This window comes from Mytilus galloprovincialis, chromosome 12 (assembly GCF_965363235.1).
Source record: "Mytilus galloprovincialis chromosome 12, xbMytGall1.hap1.1, whole genome shotgun sequence".
In the NCBI taxonomy this organism is placed as follows: Eukaryota; Metazoa; Mollusca; class Bivalvia; order Mytilida; family Mytilidae; genus Mytilus; species Mytilus galloprovincialis.
Genome location: NC_134849.1, coordinates 55,052,568 through 55,076,921, shown reverse-complemented (window position 1 = coordinate 55,076,921; position 24,354 = coordinate 55,052,568). Strand labels below are relative to the sequence as shown.

The 24,354-nt window shown below is 31.4% G+C and overlaps 1 protein-coding gene across 1 annotated transcript; it reads right to left on the bottom strand.

The window, feature by feature from the left end:
- Positions 1 to 1,594: 1,594 nt before the first annotated feature.
- Positions 1,595 to 23,511, bottom strand: LOC143054268 (uncharacterized). The gene is made up of 11 exons (XM_076227223.1): positions 23,384 to 23,511; positions 19,156 to 19,350; positions 17,958 to 18,067; positions 14,654 to 14,741; positions 10,194 to 10,316; positions 9,435 to 9,614; positions 6,887 to 6,991; positions 5,484 to 5,570; positions 4,824 to 4,902; positions 2,408 to 4,107; positions 1,595 to 1,770 (listed from the first exon to the last, which is right to left on the bottom strand). The coding sequence occupies exons 1-10, from the start codon at positions 23,436 to 23,438 to the stop codon at positions 3,594 to 3,596; spliced, it is 1,536 nt and encodes a 511-aa protein (XP_076083338.1). The 5' UTR covers positions 23,439 to 23,511; the 3' UTR covers positions 1,595 to 1,770; positions 2,408 to 3,593.
- Positions 23,512 to 24,354: the final 843 nt, after the last annotated feature.

Sequence of the window (24,354 nt, the reverse complement as noted above, 5' to 3'; positions counted from 1 at the left end):
TTGTTGGTAGCTACAAAGCATGACTACAAATAATTATGTACAAATGGACTACATTTGTAGTTCGTCTGTTATACCATTTCAAATAGCTAGGTGTTCAACGGTAGAAGCATCATCATGTTCATTATTATGTCGAATGATGCGCGTTATTTACATAAAAGCTTGGGCTCTTTTTAACATTATCGATTCAAGATCCTCTTGGTGAAAGAAAGAGTCACTGCACTGGGACGATACAAAAGGTTCACCAAGCATTTTTGTCAAGGGAAAAGTAAAATACGTAATTGTTCAATAACTGCTTTATAACTGAATAACACATTTTGTGTAATAACTATTGTCACGGAAATGAAAATGTTATCGATATGATAATACATTTTGATTTTTTAAGGGCATATGATACAGTTACAGGGGAGGTAATGACGTTGCTAACGTAAATTGTTATTTTCGCGACGTCAAACTATGACTTACCGGGAAAAGATTCAGTTTTCGACTGATTTTTAACATTTAAACTTATTTTTTAAAACTTGAAAACGAGTTCATGGACCCCTCTTTTTTTTTAAAAGCCTTTTGGTTTGATTACGCGAGAAGATTATGTGTGCCAATTCTCATGAAAACGTAAATAGTGCAATTTTTTTAAATTTGATAAATATACAGAAAAAAAAATGATGTTTTTTTTTCTACATTCATGAACATGTGATGAATATGAGATATTTCTGAATATAAAATGTATACATTTTTAGGATACTTATAAATTACAGAAATTGCAAATTATTTAACAAAAAACAATTTGTGTTTATCTTTTAAAACAAGAAAGTTATGTCTTTCTTTCGAAAAAGAAAATATGGCCATAAATCCGAATTTTGAGCAAATATACCAAATTTCGGCCTCATTTTATTAAAAAATCAGCACATGAAGGTATATTTTTTATTACATATTTAATTTAATCAGGTAACAAATAGTCTATATGGACATTTTTTTCAAAATGTAAATACGGGATCAAAACTGTATCGTATGCCCTTAAAGCATCTATCAAGACATATACATGCAGAAGAAGAGTGTGGATACAGTAAGCCACAACGTAACAAAATGAGAAACAGCTGCATTAAAGAATCAGTAAATAAGATCCGGACCACATTTTATGGGGGTTTTAAATCAAATATTATATAAGTTGTATAGAGTGAAAAGCAAATTTACGGACCCTTATGCCATTTTTATTAAATATAGAACAGACTTGTCATGGGTAATACTTAATAAATCAGTTTAACAGTCAATAAGCAGGACAATTTTACAAACAAGATTATTTAAAATCAACATTTTAAGAGTTAAATTAAATGTGTGATGTATTCATACTACATTTTGTGGAATGCTTGATTTTATATGAAGCTAAAAGTAACGGATAGAAACAAATAAATAGATCATTCATTTACGTTCTTATTTTACAGCATTGTCACGGATAGACGAGAGCTGACTGAGTTTGTACTTACAGATAATAAATGACTACTTCTTTAAACAAAATAGCAATTTAATATTGTACAAATTTACAAATATAACTAAATGAAATCAAATGAAATAATAATGTCAAATGTTTAATGAACTGTTCCTTCTTTACACATTACGGCTGCCCTATTGTCTAGACTCGACTCCAAATATTGTAGGTTGCCCAACTATTGGTGAAAAACATGGAACGTCGCACCGTCAACAGGTTTCACCACCATTTGTAATATATCTCCATACTTTACTAATCAAAACTACATACATCTAGCCCGAAACTGGGACCTATTGAAATACATACTGTACGTTAAAATACAATACTATACTCAAGAAATATACATAATTATGTTTATGTATTACACATGTCGCATAAATAATGACAAATACTTAGTACGACTACTTATGTTCAATCTATAGAAGATTACAGCATATTGAATAATGCATTACTTATACTCAAATAATTACGGCATATCGTATAATGCCTTACTTTACACAATACAAGCTACGGCATATCGTATAATGCCTTACTTTACAAGTCACATAATTGACTTTATTGTATACTATCATTATACAATTACTACACACAATATACAGCTTTTAACGCTGAATATACATTTATGCTTATACGTTGCATATTACTTTACATACTTATGGAGATACATACATCATTGCATTATCGTACACAAACGTTCCTAAAATACCAAACGATTACGACACTCGAATATTTACTAAAACCGAAAACATATAACCGTGTTAAACTTTCATTATAATGAACATTAATTAACTTGTGACATTTACAAAATAGCAATGTCAAAAATTACAATTACAATTTAAATAATTATTCTATATTTGCGTTGTTGCAGAAAACTGAACACTTTAGAACGAATAATGATTAAATAAATAAGAATCAATTGAGTCCTACCTCAGAAATCCAGTGTGTGTGTCCACGCCACATTGTAAACTAACTTTATACAAAACATATCTGGCCACACCTTGACTCGTTAAGGTGTTACCTGAGAGTGAATAGTCAGCTCATCAAATACAGGTATCACATGTTACTCAACCCGTTCGACAAGTTTACAGGTAAATGCCCAAGTAAATAGTGGACACTACCTAATTAATTAGATGTAAAATGTGGACATGTATTATACACTGAAGTCTGCAGAATATAGCATTTATAAGATACTGACGCTCTGCAAATCGAAATAGAATTAACAACCAAAATAACAACATATATGTGAGTAACCAAAGTCACCCTGTGACAAGCATATTTTCTATTCTGTTATCTTTCGTTGCTTTCTAAAACATGTCTGATTTATGTTCATTGATATTTAATGAAAGATATATAGCTAAGTTTAAGGACAACAGAAAGTCCAATGTTTAGACATCTTTTACATGTATGATTACATGTATAAGCCATTTGTAAAATGCTTATAAAATCTTATTTATTTTTAAAATGTTTTTGAGAACTTTAACTGGTCAATGATAAAGCTATGAAAAATCAAGAGAGAACATTTTCACGCCAAAATTTCAATGGCTAATATTTCGAAAACAAGCACATTGACCCCTATATATTTTTTGCTTTTTTGATTCCTCAATTACGCCCCTATCAATATATACTAGTTTTGTGGAAAATTATTAATTTTAAAACTGAGCAGCAAACTTCCTTAAATATAATGATTTAATATATTTTCTATAGACTTAATGTCATTTGTTTGCGTTACAATATTACTATTTAAAAAGTTTCTCTATTGATATAATTGTGTTGTGATGGTCGTTAGTTTATGTTAGTTTCCATATATTTTGTATCTCCCATTGGTTTACATTGTGTATCCATTTCTTTTGGTAATATATTGTTGGAGTGTTCGTCAGTTTGGTCATCATGCTCATTGACTACAACATGTTTAAAATGCAACTAATCATACGTTTTCGTTCTTTTACCTTGTTCTGTGATATCTAATTGTTCGTATTCAGGAGAAACTATCCTCGAATCATATTCTTTTTTATATTTGCTTGATTCATTATTTGTATGTTTTCCCCCTGACACAATGAGTTGTGGACAGTCGTTAGTTGATTCATTTCCTGCATGGTGTATAACATGCAATTGGTCATACGCTTTTGTGCTTGTGTCTGTTTTTTTTAATATCTAGTTGTTCATATTCTAAAGGAACTACGTTTGTATGCGTTTCGTTTCCGGTTTGGCCTGTTCCATATTTTCTGTGTACTTCTCTTGAAACAATGTTGTTGGATCGGGCGTTAGTCGGATCAGGATCTTCTAATGGTGTATAATGCAATGGATCATACACGTTTGTGGTTTTTACTATTTCACTCCGCTCTAACTGTTCGTATTCCGCAGGTAATGCATTATGATATTTTTTAATTGGTTCGTCTATTGATTCGTATTTGCTTTCATCTTCACTTGAAATTCTGGTGTTGTGTTTGTTGGTTTTGTCTGCTTCATGTACAATCAATTGATCATAAGATTGACAATGTGAAATGTTGTCTTTATCTGTCTTATTTAACTGTTCATACGCCGCATTAGCTGTATTACTATCCATTCTGCTCGGGCTTGGCTCATCCTTAACAATTGTACTCAACGATAAAAGGTCTCTTGAATGTATCCTAAAATAACAAATTAAAAGACTGAAACAGATAACCCCATCTTCATTAAAAATCTTAATTTTCTTAATGAGTGTGCAAGACTTTTTACCATCAAAACCTCAACATAATTGTTCTTTAAAAATATTCCAACCAATAGGACGCAACAAACAACAAAGTGAATGCTTTAGAAAAACAAAGGATCAAAACTAAATAAGTGTTATCTTTATTGAGATATAAATAGTGGCTCAAAACAAACAGGATGACATAGTCCTGTGACCGATACACATGTTCTTAAACATAAAGCTTCGTATAAATGAACACAAAAGTACACTCAAACATTGCAACCTGCGTTTTGTACAATTGTTACATTTAATTTTATAACTAAAACTATAAGTATAACTGCAGACAATAAATTTTTCAGATATTGATGCCGTGTTATGCTTTATATGTTTAGCATAATGCACGTTTGTTTGGATGAATGGGTGTCGTATGCATACTAACTGTTTAGTAAGTGTTTAGCCTTTTTTTTCTGAAGATTATTAGCATTGCATACCTGAGTCAAACTAATACGCATGTTGGTAATAACCCTGTGGACACCTTATCGGGCCGATTCACAATGATGCTTACCTCCTAAACATGAAAACTATAATCACAACTGTTATCAGTATTATAATAATTACTGATCCAACTATGTGAAATACATCTAGCAAATTACACAGACAAAAGTATTATAGTACCTTCGTAGATAAATGAAAACGAGAACTGAAATGACGGCAATAACAACTATAATTGATGTTACAATTCCAGCTGCTATGTCTGCAAAATATAAAAGACAAAAATATTGTAAAGAATATGTTGATACAAAACCTGATATAAAAATTTACTGCTCTTTTTTCAAATTGTGGGATTATTGAATTTTGTAAAAATCTTCTATGTTGGACTATTAGATATAGAAAAGTAATCAAAACACAGTTATTTATCATAATTATTTTAATTCTGTATCAGCAACAGCAGTGCCTCATTCCATTTTTAAATACATATTTTCTAATACAACATAAAACTAATGAAAAAGGAATAACCATAACCATTAGCAAAATGTTAGTAAGTTCAACATAAAAAAACAACAATGAGCACCAAATTCTTCATATTCATTTAATTTTGCCAAATCAATTGAAATAAAACTTTGAAAAATGCGGTATAATAATTTTATACACAATTATTTTGATCAGATATTTAGCTTGAAAAAAAACTTGATAAATTTATAATTATACTGCTGTAAATCTCAACTTAGAAATGCGAAATCAAAACTTGGAACAGAGTAAGTTTAAGAATAACTGAACAATTTTATGAAATTATTGCCCTCACTTGTCTTAAGTAGGAAAACTAATCAAACTTACTTCCCGAATCGTCAGACTGAACTCTTTTCTGCGGCGGTGTCGAAAGATTTGGAATCGAAATCATATTTCCTTCATCCTCGTCGGTCTCTGAAAAACATTTTAAGATATTATACATTGATTTAGAACTATTGCATTTTTCTGATCCTGTTGATGCCGTTGATAGTTTTGATCTTTAGACTCTTTACTTTGCACCACACACCATTTTATCAAATTAAAGTTACCCTTTTTCCTTAAATGGTCGTTTGGTTATTCTGATTCCAAATATTTCTGCAAACAATTTAAAGCCTTCTTATTTGATGGAAAAGGTAAAAATATTATATATTTATCCTGGAGGTGTGATGAGATTATTGAAGCTATTTTAATTTTCTCCTTAATAATTAAGTTAAACCAAGTGTTTATATCATAATTTGGTCGCTATGTCCGTATTTTGTGCCGGTCATGAAAGTCATCTATGTATTATTGATCAATAAATAAATCAAGCATTTCATTACCAAATTATTTTAATATCTTTAATCAAGTCTTCTGTAGATACAAACATGTATTTGGAAGTTTGACTGTACCTTATTACAAACAAGAAAGTCAATCCTAATTTAAGCTGAGATGTTTTTATCGAGCGCAGAAACTTTTTTTTTTTTATAATTTATTTTTTTCTTCATGAATTTACAAGTATCAACATATATTTATCTTGTGCAGAAACTTAGATGCAATCAAGATCAACCTATCGATCTTTAAAAGGTTACTGTACACTAACATGATTGTCTAAAACCAATATCCTGACTAAACTAATATAAATATCTACACAATAACTATAAGTGCGTACACAGATGATGCAAAACAAAAAAAGCTAAAGTATTTTGAAATACACCACCATCTATTTAATCCTATGCAATATCCATGATATCAGTTTTAAAGATTACCAACAGGTAATATATATAGCCAGAATACCATTCTTTTTCCTCTTAATTGTGATTTCTACGAATGCCATGTATAACCAATTTTCCTTTGCTATGAGCATCACGACGAATGTAGCCAATGGAGCAGGAAAGATAAATGAGATGATATGTTGCGGGTGCCAATGAGACAACTCTTCACTAAAGTCACAATGTTTAATAGTAAAATATTATAGGTCACAATAAGGCCTTCAACACAATGACTTGTGTAAAACTATTCAAACACGAAAACCAAAGGTCAAATCAATAATAATAATAAAATAAACAAGAAACACTTATGAACCACTTCAAATGAATGATTTTGTTAAGCTTAATTCTGTTTTTTTTTCTTCGGGCTTATGGATTGAAATGATCTATTTATTCTCTATAAGACTTACAAACTATATGTTTTTTAAAACTGAACAATCCAAATTTGCATGTTTGTTATCTTTAATGTTCCCATAGTTTACATACCGAATCTACAGACAAATCGCAAATCTTCATTACAATTTTTCTTTCCGTCTCCTCCGTTTTCTTTCAAAATATAGCATTCTTCAGGTTGAAAGTTTTCTGTAAAGTCTGAAACACATCAATGTTTAATAAACTAACTACCGCACAAGACAATTCATGTCGAAAAAAAGACATGTATATTTAAAAAGCTGCACTGATTAAAAAGTTTCAAATTCATACCGTGAATTGAAATGTGAAATAAATTCGATAATTTTATTCCTCTGACGTTTATCTTACAACAATAATTTTGTCAAGAAATTGTCGATACAATAACTGCTAATGAATAATGAGAAAAAGAAAAAGTTCTTCGTGTTTTCTATCCTATTTCTGTTAGAAAACCCACATTCAATGGAATAATTGATAGCAGTACTAGCATTATAATTTCAAAAAATATTCAGCAGGTGTACGGACAATGTTGACACGGACAACAACGCTCATTTGTGAATAATTTGTTGTTCGTCTTTGCATGCATTATGCATTATGAAGTTGTTTCAGATTATAAATTGTTGAGCAGACTGCGAATTCATATGATACTATAAGGTTGATTGAGATTGTTATGTGTTTGTTTTTTCTTCATTGGGTAGGGGCATAGGAGTAGGGTTGAGATCTCAAAAAACATTTTTAACTCCGCCACATTTTTTGCGCCTATCCTAAGTCAGGAGCCTAAAAATGATGTTTGCATTATTATAAAACCCATTGTATCACAGTTCACAAGGAAAACGAAATAAATCATCTTTTGAAGGTTCCATCTAAAATCAATTTAATATGTCTCAATAAAAATGTATGATAGGAATAACTTATATTAGGCTTACATCTCTAGCAAAGATTCCATCATTTATAACCTATTTTTTTTGTAAAGGCAAAGCTTACACCCTATATCTAGTTATTCAAACAGTTTGGTGGAAAGGATGAGCGTTCTTTTCGCCAAACTTTCTTACAAAGTCCTTATTTTCGAAAAATCCAGATTTGTTGAATTTGTTTTATACTAATATTTGACAATACGCGTTGGTCGATACATTCAAATGTAGTTGTGTTCGTTGGTATTCTAATAACTGTATCTATACAAAAACAGGTTATATATAAACCAAATATAGCTTTACTAATCTGTAAATATAGCTGTTTCACAAACCAAGCCTCATTTCATAATATTCATATAATATTTTGTTTTTTGTACGTACTGATTCCTAGATATCACCTATATGTTTCATCTCAAAGTGACATACCTTGTGGATGTTACAAGTATAATAACACACGGTAACGACAACTACTGAATTCTGAGGAAGACAAAAAGTGAAGACAAGGGTTGTACTGAATATAAGTATTAGTTTAAACTCGTACAAGCTCGGGGCATATAAATGTTGAAAATATGGGGCACACCTCTATAGTTTTACTTCTGAAAAAAATAGTAATGCATTTCAACTTTCTATTGTAGGATATAATTATTTTTACGAAACGTCATAGTAAAAGTTGCACAGTTAAAGCCGCAAAGGCAGTTCCTATGTGAAATTTCACTATTATATTTTCAGAAATGCAACCATCAGTTTCATGATCATCTCTAAAAAAAGGAATTCTTGGTAGTACAGATGAAGATCCACTACACTTGTATGTTTTGTAACTGTGTATATTTGAAAAATCCATGGATAGATCGTAATTGCCGTGTATTAATATAAATATAACAAGAATGTGTCCCCAGTACACGGATGCCCCGCCCCATCCGCACTATCATTTTCTCTGTTAAGTGGACCGTGAAAATGTGAGGAAATCTCTAATTTGGCATTAACATTAAAAAGATCATATAATAGGGAACATGTGTACTAAGTTTCAAGTTAATTGGACATCAACTTCATCAAAAACTACCTCAACCAAAAGTTTAACCTGAAGCGGGACAGCCGGACAAACGAACGAACGGACGAACGAACAAACGAACGGACGAACGGAAGAACGAACGGACGGACAGACGAACGAACGGACGGACGGACGAACAAACCAGAAAATATAATGCCCATCAATGGAGCATGTTAAATGGGGCATACACAGAAGATGTGGTATGATTGTTAATGCGACCACTTTTCACATGAGACCAAATGACACAGAATAAACAGCTATAGGTTACCGTACAACATTCAACAATGACCAAAGTCCATACCGCATAGTCAGCTATCAAAGGCCTCCAAATAAGAACATTTCATTGAAAAGTAAGCATTTTTCCCCGTAGAAATAAACAGTCTGTTGAAAAAGTCACTAAAAGTAAAATGCAGTTTGCCAGTTAAACTACGAAAAATAATATTTAAATTTGTATGATTATTTTTTGGAACCACCGGCACGCTATACCATATCTCTGTTGTTCCTCATTTGCTTTTTTGTTCACAACTTAAGTCACGCAGTTTCCCTATTGCCTAATTAAAAAAAGTGAACTACTGACAATTAGTTAAAATGTATGCACAATAAGGAAAACATATTTTAATTAAGGACCTTAATATAACCTATAAATGGTGATGGAAAATACACTTACAAGGTTTTCTAAGAAGAAAAATTTCTGTAGACCTTGTCCCACTTGTCCAATATTGTGGAATTGAAGTTGCTACACACGAACTGTTAGAATACCATTTTATAAAAGAGCCTCGTCTTTCACAATCCTCTGCTGCAGCATGGTAGTCGTCATTATGTATATATCCAAGTTCTGCACCATTATCTGTAATATTTATATGATCTATTACAATAAGGAATAAAAATAATAATAAACGCGTCTACAGGTCAGCAGATAAAAATGAACAATAAAGGTCCCGATTAGAGAATACTTTTAATCACATTTTTAATTCACAATCAAATGCTTGTCATCAACAATGAATTCTTTAAAGACATAATAAGTATACGGATTTAAACAAAACGCTCCTGACAAGATTTTTGGGCTTTCAGATGTGGAGAAGTAAAAACAGTTGTGATATCACTCACTCGTCCCCTGGTCATTATTAAAAGGTCGAGCCCCTTAAGGGACATTTTCAAAATATTAAATACTGTATCATACTGAAGCAGAAAGACCCCACATCTTTACAGGTGGGAAACCTGTTGCGTCATCAACGTGATAAACTTCCATGTTTAGGAAAGATCATGAGTTCGAAGGTCCCTTTGATATATGTCGGTATTTTTTTTTTCAGTATGACAACAAGCATGCAATGCAAATCTTATTATTTAAAAATTTTAGAATAAGAAAAAAAGAGTTGTTCTATTTTAAATTTTGTAAATGAAACGAAAGTGTAGAAATCTTTATTACCACATGTAACATAGTAAACTGTAGTGCACGTCTCGTAACTACGTTTGAGTTTCCCAGTGACACAACCATCTACGGCGATGCATTTGTCTCTTCTGTTTGCAGAACCAAAGTCGAGAAGTCGATCTAAAAGAGGAAATATAAGTTGAAATTATTCCTATTTAACTTATTTATGAAATATGCCAGTCGATAGTTCTTTCGTAAACACTAATTGCTGTTTCTGCTTTACCTTTCAATTTTTAGATTACCTTAGTAAATGTCAAAGAGGTTTATTTAGTGTTCACCAAAACTCTTTGGAACAGAAACATATATTGTAAAAGTTTGGATAGATTTTTAAGTTCAACACATTATAACCGTTTATAAATCTGAGAAAAAAAACCATAATAAGATTAGGACTTCATGTGTATCTTTCGTGTGGAACAATGACCAACCTGGCATACAAGATTGCCGTCTCTGCAAGACATACAGTGGAGATCACTTCTAACCTCTCATTAGAACTGTCAGAATATTCTGTCATAGAACTGTTCTAACCTGTCCTAGAACAGTTCTACCTAGAACAGTTCTACCCTAGAACTGTTTTAAGTAGAACTGTCAGAATCAATTCTAGGTAGAACTGTCAGGATCAGTTCTAGGGTAGAACTGTCTAAATCAGTTCTAGGTAGAACTGTCCAAATCACTTCTAACCGTAGAACTGTCAGCAGAACTGACTAAATCAGTCAGAACTGTAGAACAGTTCTAAATGACGTCACTACAGTAAGGGCACTTTAGAATTTAGAAGAAATAAATCACTTCCAATTACTTTGCTATATATCAAATAGCAGATTTTCTATATTTTTTACTGATCAAACGACTTTTATTACGTTACATGTACAAATTTCGAAGTGAATAGAAGGTTACCCAACTCATCGGAGAAATATTTTTATAAGATTGCATACGGAAACATCATTGTTTACGTTTCTTCGTTCCCCGTTTTTAACAGTGTCTTCCTAAATAAAACTCTGCATTTAATTCATGGAATTTTAATCGTAATTTACCTTGTTTGCCTTGGATTTACATTCATTTAAGATTCTGTTTTGACAAATGTTCAAACGAAAATTGTACAGTGGATGAATTATGGGATATTATTGAAAAAAGTGTTGTACAAGTCAACGTAAAAAAACTATATACATTTGCACCATCTCATCTCGTCAATTTAGCCAGACTTATCCATAACGATTATAAATGATATCTGGGAGTCTGCAACTCAGAAAAAATATACTGGATCTGAACATGAATGAAACATTTGCCCCTGGACGTTCGGCTACAAACAAAATCATGCATTTTTCTTTGCCTTCTTCAAATTATATAAACAGTATACTATTCCAAGAAGAGAACTTCCCATACATGTACTTTTTATTTTATTTTTAAAATAAAGTATATATGAATCAGTCATGTGAGTGTTGGATGATGCCATTAAATAGTTTTGTTTAAAAAAAAACCATCACAAACTACTGACTTAAACATGTTAAAAAGTCACTTTCACTTTAGCATGTTTAATGATGGTTCATTATTATGGATACAGAGAGGAAATAACGGCGCGCTAAATTCATAGATATGGTATAAATACACCTTGTCGCTATTTGTCTGTCATTACTGGATATCACACAGGTTCCCGTAAAATTATGACGTCATAAACAAGATATCTGACGCCACAATGGAAAAGTCATTGTTGTATGCTTCAAAAGTTCAAGAGGCCGGGTCAGCAAGGATTAGCGATAAGGTGTATTGCGTTTCAAAGTTGGTGTCATTTTTATCGTACGATTCGTCCACACATAGAAATAATATTGGTTTACCATGTTCACAATGAGGCCATATACATGTATATTTACATGATAAAGTGTAAGTAAAATCAGTTTTGGTTGATGTGGTCAAATAATTTTGTTAAAACAACTCTCATTCAGTCTGATATATCGAAACCACTGAAATTTGTTTACAATTCAATATTTTGAATAAAAAGAGGACTTGCTGATATTCTAAATTGATGTGGAAATTGTTTTGTAGCCAATGTGTTCCAATATTCATTGATATTGCTGTCATTTGAATTATACAATCCATCGTAATATGTATTACTATAAGTGATTTAGTATGCGGCTATATATATATATTTTAAGATTTACATAACAAAGTGTAATTATGGTCAGTTTTGGTTGATGATGTCACATATGGTCAGTTTTGGTTGATGCTGTCAAATATGGTCAGTTTTAGTTAATGCGGACAAATAATTTTGTTATATTCATGAGTCAGTCTGAGATATCAAAACTACTGAAATTAGTTTACGATTCAAAATTTTGATGAAAAAGAGGACATGCTGGCACTATAAACTGATGTGAGCATAATTTTATTTTCCAATATTGCTTTCATTTATATTAAACAATCTATCCTGATATAAAAATATACGTGATTTACTTTGCGGCTATTAAGATTGACATCATGTACATAATAAAGTGCAAATATGGTCAGTTTTGGTTGATGCGGACAAATTATTTTGTTATACCAGTCAGTCTGAGGTATGGAAACTACTGATATTTGTTTATGATGCAATATTTTGAATAAAAAGAGGACATGCTGGCATTCTAAATTGATGCAAATGAAATTAGGTAGCATTGTGTTCCAATATTTCTATCATTTGTATTTTCATGAATTTACAATCCATCCTTACATAAAAATATTACATATTTACTACATCTGTATGCGACTATAAGAGTTACATAAAAAAGAGCAAATATGGTCAGTTTTGGTTGATGCGGTCAAATATGGTCAGTTTTGGTCGATGCGGTCAAATATGGTCAGTTTTAGTTGATGCTGTCAAATATGGTCAGTTTTGATTGATGCAGACAAATAATTTTGTTACATGATTACATTTTACTGTCAGTCTGAGGTATGAAAACAACTGATATTTGTTTCTGATGCGATATTTTGAATAAAAATAGGGAATGCTGGCACTCTCAATTGATGCGAGAAAAAAAATTGTGGTCATTGATTTCCAATATTGTAGTAATTTGTATACTACAGTCACTCTTGACATAAAATTATAATCGAACTACCGTGCAGCTTTTAAGATTTACATACAAAAAGCAAATATGGTAAGTTTTGGTTGATGCGGTCAAAATATTTTATTATACGACTCAGTCTGAAGTATGAAAACTACTGATATTTGTTTATGATTCAATATTTTGAATAAAAAGAGGACATGCTCATTGGCAGATCAAAAGGGGGGGGGGGGTCAGTAGTTGGAACCCCCCTTTTTTGACGATCAATGCATTTGAATGGGAACATATAGTTGGACCCCCCCTTTTAAAATTGCTGCATCTGCCCCTGCATGCTGGCACTATAAATTGATGCGAACAAAATTGTTTTCCAATATTGCTGTAACTTGTATAGTACAGTCCCTCTTGACTTAAAATTAAAACTGAAGTACTGTGCAGCTATATAGATTTGCAGAAAGAAAGAGCAAATAATGTCAGTTTAGATTGATGTGGTCGAAAGATTTTTGTTAAACAGGTCCGTCCGAGGTATGAAAACTACTCGTAAACAGATATTACATTTGGTTAATGAGGTCAGATAATTTTGTTATGTGATAACGAGCCATCCTGACTCCCAGAATAACAAATGTAAAACAATTCACATAATACCCCCCTAATTAACGGCCTAATTTATGTACAAAAATTAAAGAAAAACAAATATTTTATGTTACACATCAAGAAAAGAAAATCACTGAATTACGGGCTCCTGACTTGGAACAGGCACATACATGCAGAATATGGCGGGGTTAAACATGTTCTCTTGCCGATTATAAGTCTGAAATAAAACCGGCAAAATAGCAAAACTCTATATAATATTAATCGGTATTCAGTTGCCGAAGCCTTTATATTAAGACAAATATTTCTTAAAACATATAAATCAATTCTAGCCGTAGAATTTATAAATCAATTTTAGCCGTAGAATTTATAAATTAATTCTGGCCGTAGAATTTATAAATCAATTCTAGCCGTATAATTTTAAATCAATTCTAACTGTAGAACTGTTCTAGAAGTAGAACTGACCAAAGATTTGGTCAGTTCTAGCTAGAACTGTCTAAAACTGTTCTAGAGTAGAACTATCAGGATCAGTTCTAGCTAGAACTGTCAGGATCAGTTCTAGGTAGAACTGACCAAATCAGTTCTAGCTAGAACAGTTCTAACCTAGAACTGACTAAAAGGTGTCAGGCTGACAGTTCTACATACTGTTCTAGAACAGTTCTCCTGACAGATTCTGACAGAATTTATGAGAGGTTAGAACTGATCTCCACTGTAGTATCTTCTATATTCATTTTTTTTGTTTAATCATGAGACCAAAGTGAGAAGAAATATGTATACATTGAACTCTGCTTTGAATAACCGAATTAAAGTTCATAGACTTAACCAGTGTCGTGTTAATGTACTCACGTTCCCAAACTTTGTAACAGCCGACACAAGTGCAGTTCGTGTTTCTAACGAAGGAACTTATATTCGCAATACAATAACAATCTTCTTCCTTTTAAAGACATAACTTAAACTGTTATTGAGAAAATACCACCAAACATTATGTCAAAGAAACATAATATTAAAACAATCATTCATTTAAAGTGGAAAAGTGCATATCAACCATTTATTTATAAATCTTAAACTGTTATTGATTAATATATAAGAAAGGAGAAAATACCACCCAACATTATGTCACAGAAACCAGCTAACCTAAAAACAAATGAGGAACTATCTGTAAATAACCAACCATTTCATATACAATATATAGGGTTTTCGACACGCAGAAAAATAGGTACATGTAGGAAAGTAAGATGTGCTGACCAAAGTCTTTCTAGGCCAAAACTATCATTGGAACAAAGAAATTTTCCCGTACATTTTGAGGAATTTATCATCGAAAAAACTTTGCAGACATACGGAATCAAAACCCGATTTTATTAAATGATATTTTCAGAAACATGATACTCAACAAACACAACATCGATGTCATAATCATATAAAAAATATTTTTTGTGAATATTGTCACTAGGGAAACTGTGATGTTAAAAAAAGAATCAATGTTTCTAGTCAACTATTTGTATAAAATGTTTAGGATATTTGGTTCTAGGATGGCAGCTAGTATTTGTCTTCTCGCCTCTGAAATTTGACAATGTTTTTAGGATAATTCACAAAAAGTAAAAACTATTGAATACTTATTATGTGTAAAATATTGGCTATTAAATTACCATAAATTTGACCCAATGTTAAAGGTCATTTGAACTTGTGTTTAGTAATAGATTTTTTTAAGAATAGATCATAGAATGTTCAGTTCGCGACATATAAACAGTCAGAAGTCAAGGTCATGTCAACAGGGCTTAGGAACAACTTTTATTTGATAAAAGAAGTAGATCTAATTAGATTAGTAATACATGATTTGATTCAGTAAAATAACCACTATTACAAAGACATTACTCAAATATCATATTTATTTATGTATCGTGGAAAAGTGCTAGCAGTGCCTATCAACCATTTATTCATAGTTGAAAACTGACTAGCAACAATGCTTTTTGGTTTACATCGAGACAAAAATCAAATATAAATGATAACTAACATAATTTGTTTTTAAATAACACATTGTAATCCAGACTATTGAATTATATGGAAAATTCAATTTCAAAAGACGCATTACACATTACAATACAAACATTTAAAGATGTTTTACGATTGCAAAAGAGAAAACTCCATCAGAGAGCAAAGGCTATTTTATAGACAGGTCCTTCGAAACTAAAATAACGATAGAAAAAGAACAGAACTACAAAGAGGACGACGAGTTCATTTTTTTGCGTGTGGTTTGGCTTTTCGGCATTAGGTTAAGTATAGACAGAATAATGATTTTAAATCGATATGAGGCTGAATTACTTATTTCATATTTTTTCGACGAAAAATTATTTTTCATTGTGTACACACCGTTTTTCTCATTTCAAATCCATTGTGGCTAATGAACATTTGAATGAAAAAAAAATCCATTGTCTTTGGCAATATCATTGATCTTCATTTGTCATAACCATCACGTACATTTCATTAAGCATCCCGTATCACAAAATATAAAAATAATCCTTCCTGACTAAAAGAAGTACCCTACACTCTTTGAAAAAATACATTGCGTGTGTATTCTGCAAAAATGATTATTTTGACTCACCTTGCACACAGGGCAAAGAGAGATTTTCTCATATCATTGCGTCGGTCGTCGTTAACCTTTATAAAAACATATTCTCCTCTAAAACTTATTGGTGAACTGAGTAGGACCGGCAAAACTTTTTTGGACATTTTTTTGTGAAGACATGCAGGTACAACTTTGGTAATTGATGTAGGAATTTTAAGTCTCAAATTTCGAATGATTGTATTAGGTCTGAGAAACAAATTTACGGAATCTTTTGACACAAATGATATTTTATGGTTTACTTATTTGAAAAAATATCCAGAATAAAAATTTGATTTAGTTCTAATTGATAAGTTAAGTTCCTGATGTTGACTAAGGGAAAAATACCGTTATGAACGATTGCCTCAATTAGTAAAGCATTGAAAACGGGCCTTGCGTAGTATCTGACTTAATCTGACTTTTACAATGTGTTATGCTGTTGTCAAAATTCACAAGACTAGTGTTTTGTCACAAATCCTAAAAGCTTATTGTACTACAGAGTATCAGAACATCTTCCGTAAAAACAAAACACCGTACACCCATGTTTCACCAAGGTTACTAGCAGACCTACTATAACAAATGTATCTGATTTCAAAATTAAGCGATTATTTAGTATAAATCTTTTCTGTCCATCGCCATAGGATTTGAGCAAGATATTAACTGGTTTTTTATTTCATACTATGTACATAGTATATATATCATCTCCCTAGAACATTTTTATTTGATTTTACTCTAGATATTTAATTGGTTCATTTTTTCGTATTAAATATAATTATAATATCGTTTAGCAGTTGCTAGAAGTTGAGATGTTCATTGAAATTAACTTAACAATATCTACACCGAAAATGACATAGACGTTGTAGTCACTCCTTATCTTGTGAGATCCTCTCGTGATTAATCCCATAGTGAAAAGTACAAGTACATAAAAAAATTTATTCCCTATGCTTTTGGCCAATCAAAACGTTTTAAGTTATATCATGACATGTGTGTGGCCTCATGTCCTTATGGACTTATGGGGACACCTATTATAGTCATGCTGTCACTGCATATTTGTTACTCAAGAGAATTTGCAGAAATGAAACGTTAAGCATCCAATATTCCTGATCACAACTACACAAGCGATTTTAGTACACAAACTTGTTAATTTGCTTCTAAAATGGTGTTTTAAATATTTGCATGTTTTAATATCGTTTTAATCACAACACTATAGCATTAGTTTAAAACTAAACATAATTTGATTGCAAACAAATAATTAAGTGTGTCATATTTTCATTATTACGGGTGACCGATTTCAGATAAGGGGTTTGGTGCTATTGAAAACATAAAAATGAATCAAATGAATAAGGCACATAGTCACAATCATATTTCTCTTTGAAAAATTGATAAAGTTTCAGCACTTTATTCTTCCTTTGAGTCTTTAAAAAATGTCCTGCCTACCGTAGCAAATGCAACCGTAAAAAGGACAATACCTTAAAGGATGCCTATGTGACCGATTCATTGTTATACGTGGATATGATCATATACTAAATTATTGACAACGTTATACGTTACCTTAATACTATAAAATTTGTACTTCTCGCATAACATTTGACATTGCAGCTCCAAAGTTTTATCAAGTTCAAGTTTAAAGTGTTGAAACTCTCCATTTATTGAATAACACCCTGCAAGAAAGACAAAAAACGCAATATAAAGATCTCATATCTAATGTTAATTATGTATTTTGAAACCTGATAAAAAGATATGTACAAGTTGAGACTACAGGTCACAACATTCAATCAAATTTAACTGAACTAATTATATATTTTTTCAATGCTTTTATTGTGTATTTCTACATAAAAAATTGCGATTAAATTTGGATTTGTAGAATACAAACTACGACTAGATCATTTTCTATTATATATCTGGGGGATAGTGACACATATGTATTGTCATGCGTATGCAACATGGCTACGGACTACATTGGTAACTATCTTTGCACCTAGTGTTACCTTCGTGTAATGTTGAATGCCTTACTAATTTAGGGATATTAGACTTAGTGTCAAAGAGAAAACAACCCGATCAAAGAGCCGAAGGTCATCAATGGGTCTTCAATGCAGGGAGACAAAAATCATACCCGGAGGCGTGCTTCAGCTGGCCGCTAAACAAACTTGTTTACTAGTTCAATAATAATTGACGTCATACTAAACTCCGAAATATATAAAAGAAACTAAAATTGAAAATCATACAAAACTAACAAAGGCCAGAGGCTCCTGATTTGGGACGGGCGCAAAAATGCGGCGAGCTTGCTTAAGTCAATTAATAACAATGTAATTGTTACCAGATTATTGAATCTTATGTTTTCAAAATGTTTTTGTTCTTGAATTCTAATCTTGTGAAATAACATAAATCGAGATAAAGAAATAACACAATTTTAAGGTGATGTTTTTTGTATTATAAAAAACTATATAAACAGTGGCCTAAGAAAAAGAGATAGATGACATCATTGGCAGATACAGCGGATTGTCATCAGTCGGAATTACGAAAAGCCCTGAAAATGACGAGTAATGTTAATAAAGATATATGTATCGTATATCGTATATTAAGATAATATATATTTGTTTAACAATGGACTATTGACCTTACACCTTTTTAACCTATCATAGAATTTGGCTGCCTGATAACAAAGAGCTTCTAGCGTGATTGGTTGCTTAAAATTGCTGCAAGATTGAATCTGGTTCATCCTTTAGCAATACTAAATATATAAACAAACCTTGTATATAAGTCCAATTAGTTAGTGTTTTAAATTTTCCAATCCACACATCTTCGTTTGCACTTTTGAATTCGTCTAGTTCCTTTAATAAAGTTACGTTACTTTCCAATACTCCTCCTTTGTGTGAACAGAAATTAGCAGCATATTTCCATGTTTTTGGTGTATTGTAAAAAGTTAAATTTTGCATGGTCGATTCTGTTGAAAATAAAAAAGAGATGGAAATTTGCAACACACACCGACTTTCTTTAAAATTTATTCAGAGTTATTCTGTATTAGAAGAATAGTGAACGAATAGAGAAAGATCACATAAAAGAAAAACAAGATTATTAGATAAATGTAGTACTGTTCAAACTGCTGCATGCCGAATGTCAAATATAAAATTAGATTTCATAATCTAATTACAAGTGAGTTCGATATAAATTCTACCACTGCGTCAAATGTCATACGAGACTTATATAATTGAGATAGTATAATTTTCAAAAATTAAAATAGAGAAATATGAATATACTACCAGTGCGAAACCTAGTGACACAATAGTATGTCCCCTGTAAAGACTGAAAACTAGACCTTTTCAATATTGATGATGTTTGTCAAATTTTAGCAAGGACGCTATCAATAATAAATTTACAGGTAAAGATCTGGTAAATAGTAATGTAGAAATGAGTTTGAATAAATTAAAATCTTACATCTAGTATAACTATTTCCTTCCTAATTAGAATTTTACAGCACCCGAAAGGAGCTTGGTGCAAAAGTGTTTAAAATTTGGATATGGGAATATATTCTACGAGTACGTACCGAATTCCATTTTATTATTTACTTGATTGATGCCGCAATGGAACATGCTTTTTTATTCGTAAATACGTCTATGCAGCTAGTTCAGAGAAATTTACGGGAAACACATACATTTTTTGTACAAAAGGAATCGGCTCAGCCTCACTTATGAGTCTCATTCAGACGAAACGCGCATCAGCGTATTAAATCTTAATCCTGGTACCTTTTATAACTATTCATATACAGCAAAAGTTGTCTCTTTTAAAATTCAGTTACTAAACACGTTCGAACGGACCTTATTCAGATGTAAACGTCGAAGGTGAAGATAATGAGAAGATCACAATAATCAAGACAAAATTTTCTTAAAAAACGTATAAGAATAATGAATCTATTCTTTCTATTTATCTATTTATCTTTAATTTGTAACCTACTTATTTTTATATTTTTGAACTAATGGAGTTTTTGGCCCCCTATTTTATCATTTTCTAAATTTTGATTTAAAAAAGCTACTTATCACGTTAAAATATTCCCTTAGGTTTGAAGTTTGTTTGTAAGAACTTCAAAACCATAAATTTTAGAAAATGGGTGAGTTCAAGGGGGTAAAAGGGCATAAAAAACGCAAAAAGGAAGGGAAAAATAACGATTTGTGGCTATTATTTCTTAAAATTCAATAGCGTGCGCCTACGTGACTCAGAAAAAATTATTGCGATTAAGACAGCAAAAACAAAAAAAATTGGGTCTCGTTGGCGCAGGCACTGAAAAAATAACTATTTGTTGTAAATCACCGGCAAAATGAATAATAATTACAATATTTGAATAATAACAGAAAGTTAACACCCCTCACCTCACCCAGTTGCAAAAAATAGTGGTTTTGAAGTCATTCAAACAAACTTCAAACATCAGGGATGTTTTAACATAAAAAGAAGCTTTCAAAAACAGAATTTGAAAATATGAGAAAATAAGGGGGCCAAAAACAGGCCTTATCGTATCTTGTCCTTTGTTTAAAATCTAAGAATGTGAAAAATTGGTGATCTGAAAGATCTTTTAATAATGTATTCACATGTTTTTATAACCTTTTTTTTGTTATCAAAATGCAGTAAAGATTGGCATTTTTTTTTTAAAGATTTCAAATTCACAAGCTTCTTATGAAATTGACTCAATAAATACTGAACATAAAACATCGCGTATCTGCCCAACTGTATATTTTTGATAACACAGTTTAATATATTTCTTTTCTTTTCATAACTGTTGATTAGTGCCGTCACCTGTGATGTTTTATTAATAATTTTCTCGAACCTATTAAAAAAAGAGGCCATTTTCTGTTTTTCTTTCCCCCCAGATTTTCCAGTCGACCCTGCTTTTTATCATATTGCGACTGACGAGAATCCTGCACCATAACGTAACAAAAAACAAAATACGTATCATTATACACCCAGACACATTAATGTGACTCACTGTCAAACAGTCTGTTCTTACTCCAAATACCATACCCTCGGCGAAAAAGCTACAAATACTTTTATAGTTATAAATTTTGGTTTTAGAAAGATTTGGACAATAACCCTGACCTACGGAAATTACCGATTGAATAGGGAATTTATCATATGGACATAATATAACAACACTGTTCTTCACATATTTTCTTTTTTTCGTTATATTTTATTCACGTGCATCCAATGATGTATAATTTAACAATTTAAAGTAATTAACAGCAACGATCCCTTCCTTCATTTTTTTTCTCTCAATTGATTTATGACTTTTGCACAGCGATTACTACTGTTGCCTTTATTCATAACAAACAGGTATTATTAGGAGTACTACCACTAAGTCACATTTCAACAGATGTCAACGAAATCAGAATATCTAAAGTATGGAATGTTTTTCTATGTTGTGATGTTATGCTATTGTTTCAGAAAAAGGGAGAAGGTTTGGTACCATTAAAACGTTCAATCCCGCTGCAAATGTTTGCACCTGTCCTAAGTCAGGAATCTGATGTACAGTAGTTGTCGTTTGTTTATGTAATTTATACGTGTTTCTCGTTTCTCGTTTTTTTATATAGATTAGACCGTTGGTTTTCCCGTTTGAATGGTTTTAAACTAGTAATTTTGGGGCCCTTTTATAACTTGTTGTTCGGTGTGAGCCAAGGCTCCATGTTGAAGACCGTACATTGACCTATAATGGTTTACTTTTTTTTTTTAATTGTTATTTGGATAGAGAGTTGTCTCATTGACACTCACACCACATCTTCCTATATCTAATAGCCAGCGTAGTATATAATACATGTTCATAAATCGATGTAACTGAATATACTCCGGGTCTCAAACCAAAAACTGAGAAAAACATATAAACTAATGTAAGCAGCCCTCTAATTTGTAAATAAACACCAATGTTAAAATTAAAAACAAAATACTGCCACTCCAATACAAATCTTCTCCCTTACAAAAACACCAACAGAAACCCAGACAATTTCAATGCATGTATCGAAATAGGCCTTTAGGTTAACAATGGTCTTCACAGGTCGGGTACACGACCTTATACGAATAGGCATAGTTAAACATAGTTATTACTGATGTGTCCGCCACTATTATTGTTTGTTTTCAATCGATTTTATCTGTGTCAATCGTCCAACCAATTAATAAGTTGCAATGCCACTCTAATAAACAACTAAGTCTTTACAATTTTTTTAGATCAATTGTTTTTTACTGACATTCAAAGCATATTTGCCTGGAAAAGCTATCATGTTATTTTGATTTTATCTCACATTAAGTTATGTACTCAGAGTAACGAGTAAATGTTTCTGTCCGATTTAAGTATTGCTTGAAATACTCGATTGCTTGATTAATTGATTGGTATTAAAACCACAGCAAAAATTTAAATCCATCATATGTGCCCGAGAAGTAGTGTCCGGGCGGTAAAATCGGATAACTACAGCCGTTAATTCAAAATACCTAGTTCAACGTTTACAGTAGGAATCTTAAAAGTGCATACTCGAATCTGTTTTAGACTTAATATATTTATTCTGCGGTGTATACAACGTATATGGAATATTTTTTGAAAGGTTAGTATTATTCAATTATGAATTAATAAACGTAAACTAGTCAAATTGTTCACATTCAAAAGAGTACTATTGCACCATTCGCCAGTTCAGAGGTTTTAAAGATGCGTGGCTCATCTTTGTTTGACAATTTATATTTCCTTGAGGTTTATTGAATTTTGAACTTTTTTGGTTTTTCAAATTTTACCAGTTGCTATGGGAGCGACTGCGATTATAATTCTTAACCCTAGATAATCAATAATTAAATTCTGCATATGGTGTAGTTTTATCAATATCTGTCAAGTCAACACTGCTTGGCAAGACATGTAGAAGATATTATGAAATAACAATACATCACCCGGGTATCATTAAAGAAAGGTGACATAATAATTATAAAATTATACAAACATATATAACTTTTCTTACCTTCAAATTTTAATAAAATAAGAAAAACTGTAACCAGAAATTGTAATGTATCCATATTCACATGCTACACTTATAACGGATGTCTACACACCAACGAGGAAGTGTCTGTCATAAAATATTCACCTAAAGTATGTGAATTTAAAGTATCAATTACAACAATACGTTATTTATAGCAGAGGTGAACACAGTAAGTTATTTATAGCAAAGGTGAATTTAAAATACTACACAGTCGTATCAAATAAAAACATCGATACAAAGAATGTCACTTTTTGGTGAGAGTATATAAACACATATGTAAAGTGAAGCATTGTTGGTAACATAAGGATTTATACAGTAAACTTTAAGACATCTTAAACGTTTTAATATAGAATGGGGTTTACCCGAGGGCTTATCATACTAATTGTTTGAATGGTCTCAACAAAACAGGATTTGACAGATTGTTTGGCAAGGTTTTCATTTCATTTATATAGTTTATAGTTAACAAAAACATGTCAATTATATTTTGTAGATATATATATATGATAAATAAAAAACAAGTAAAGATAACTATCCGGAAATTCTAGAGCAGATAATATCGTACATCCGAATCTTATCAATTTGTTTGAAATCCACATGATATTAGCATGCGTCGCTTTTGGCCAATTATTCAAAAAGCGGTATAGATTTTTGCAAATTTCTTTTTTATTTCGACATGAAAATGAACTGTGAATTATTTTATTCAATGTATCTTATTAACCAGATTAAAGAGGTTCATCATTATTTAGGTAGAGGCACATTTACTCGGGTTTTAACTGTTTATCTGAGTTTATTTTTATTTCTTTCACATGACATCTAAACAGATAATACATGTACAAAAAAAAAAAAAAAACAATAAGAAGTATATTCAATTTCAAATCAAAGATTATAGCTGCTATTCTTTAGAAAGAGAATTGAACGGGATATCCCTTGATGACAATGATATATGATGTTAT

Coding starts and splice junctions, on each gene's coding strand:
- LOC143054268 (XM_076227223.1), bottom strand. CDS start 23,438: ATGGATACATTACAATTTCTGGTTACAGTTTTTCTTATTTTATTAAAA. Junction 14,742..17,957: donor ACAAATTTTATAGTATTAAG/GTAACGTATAAC, acceptor TGTCTTTAAAAG/GAAGAAGATTGTTATTGTAT. Junction 4,903..5,483: donor TCAGTCTGACGATTCGGGAA/GTAAGTTTGATT, acceptor TATATTTTGCAG/ACATAGCAGCTGGAATTGTA.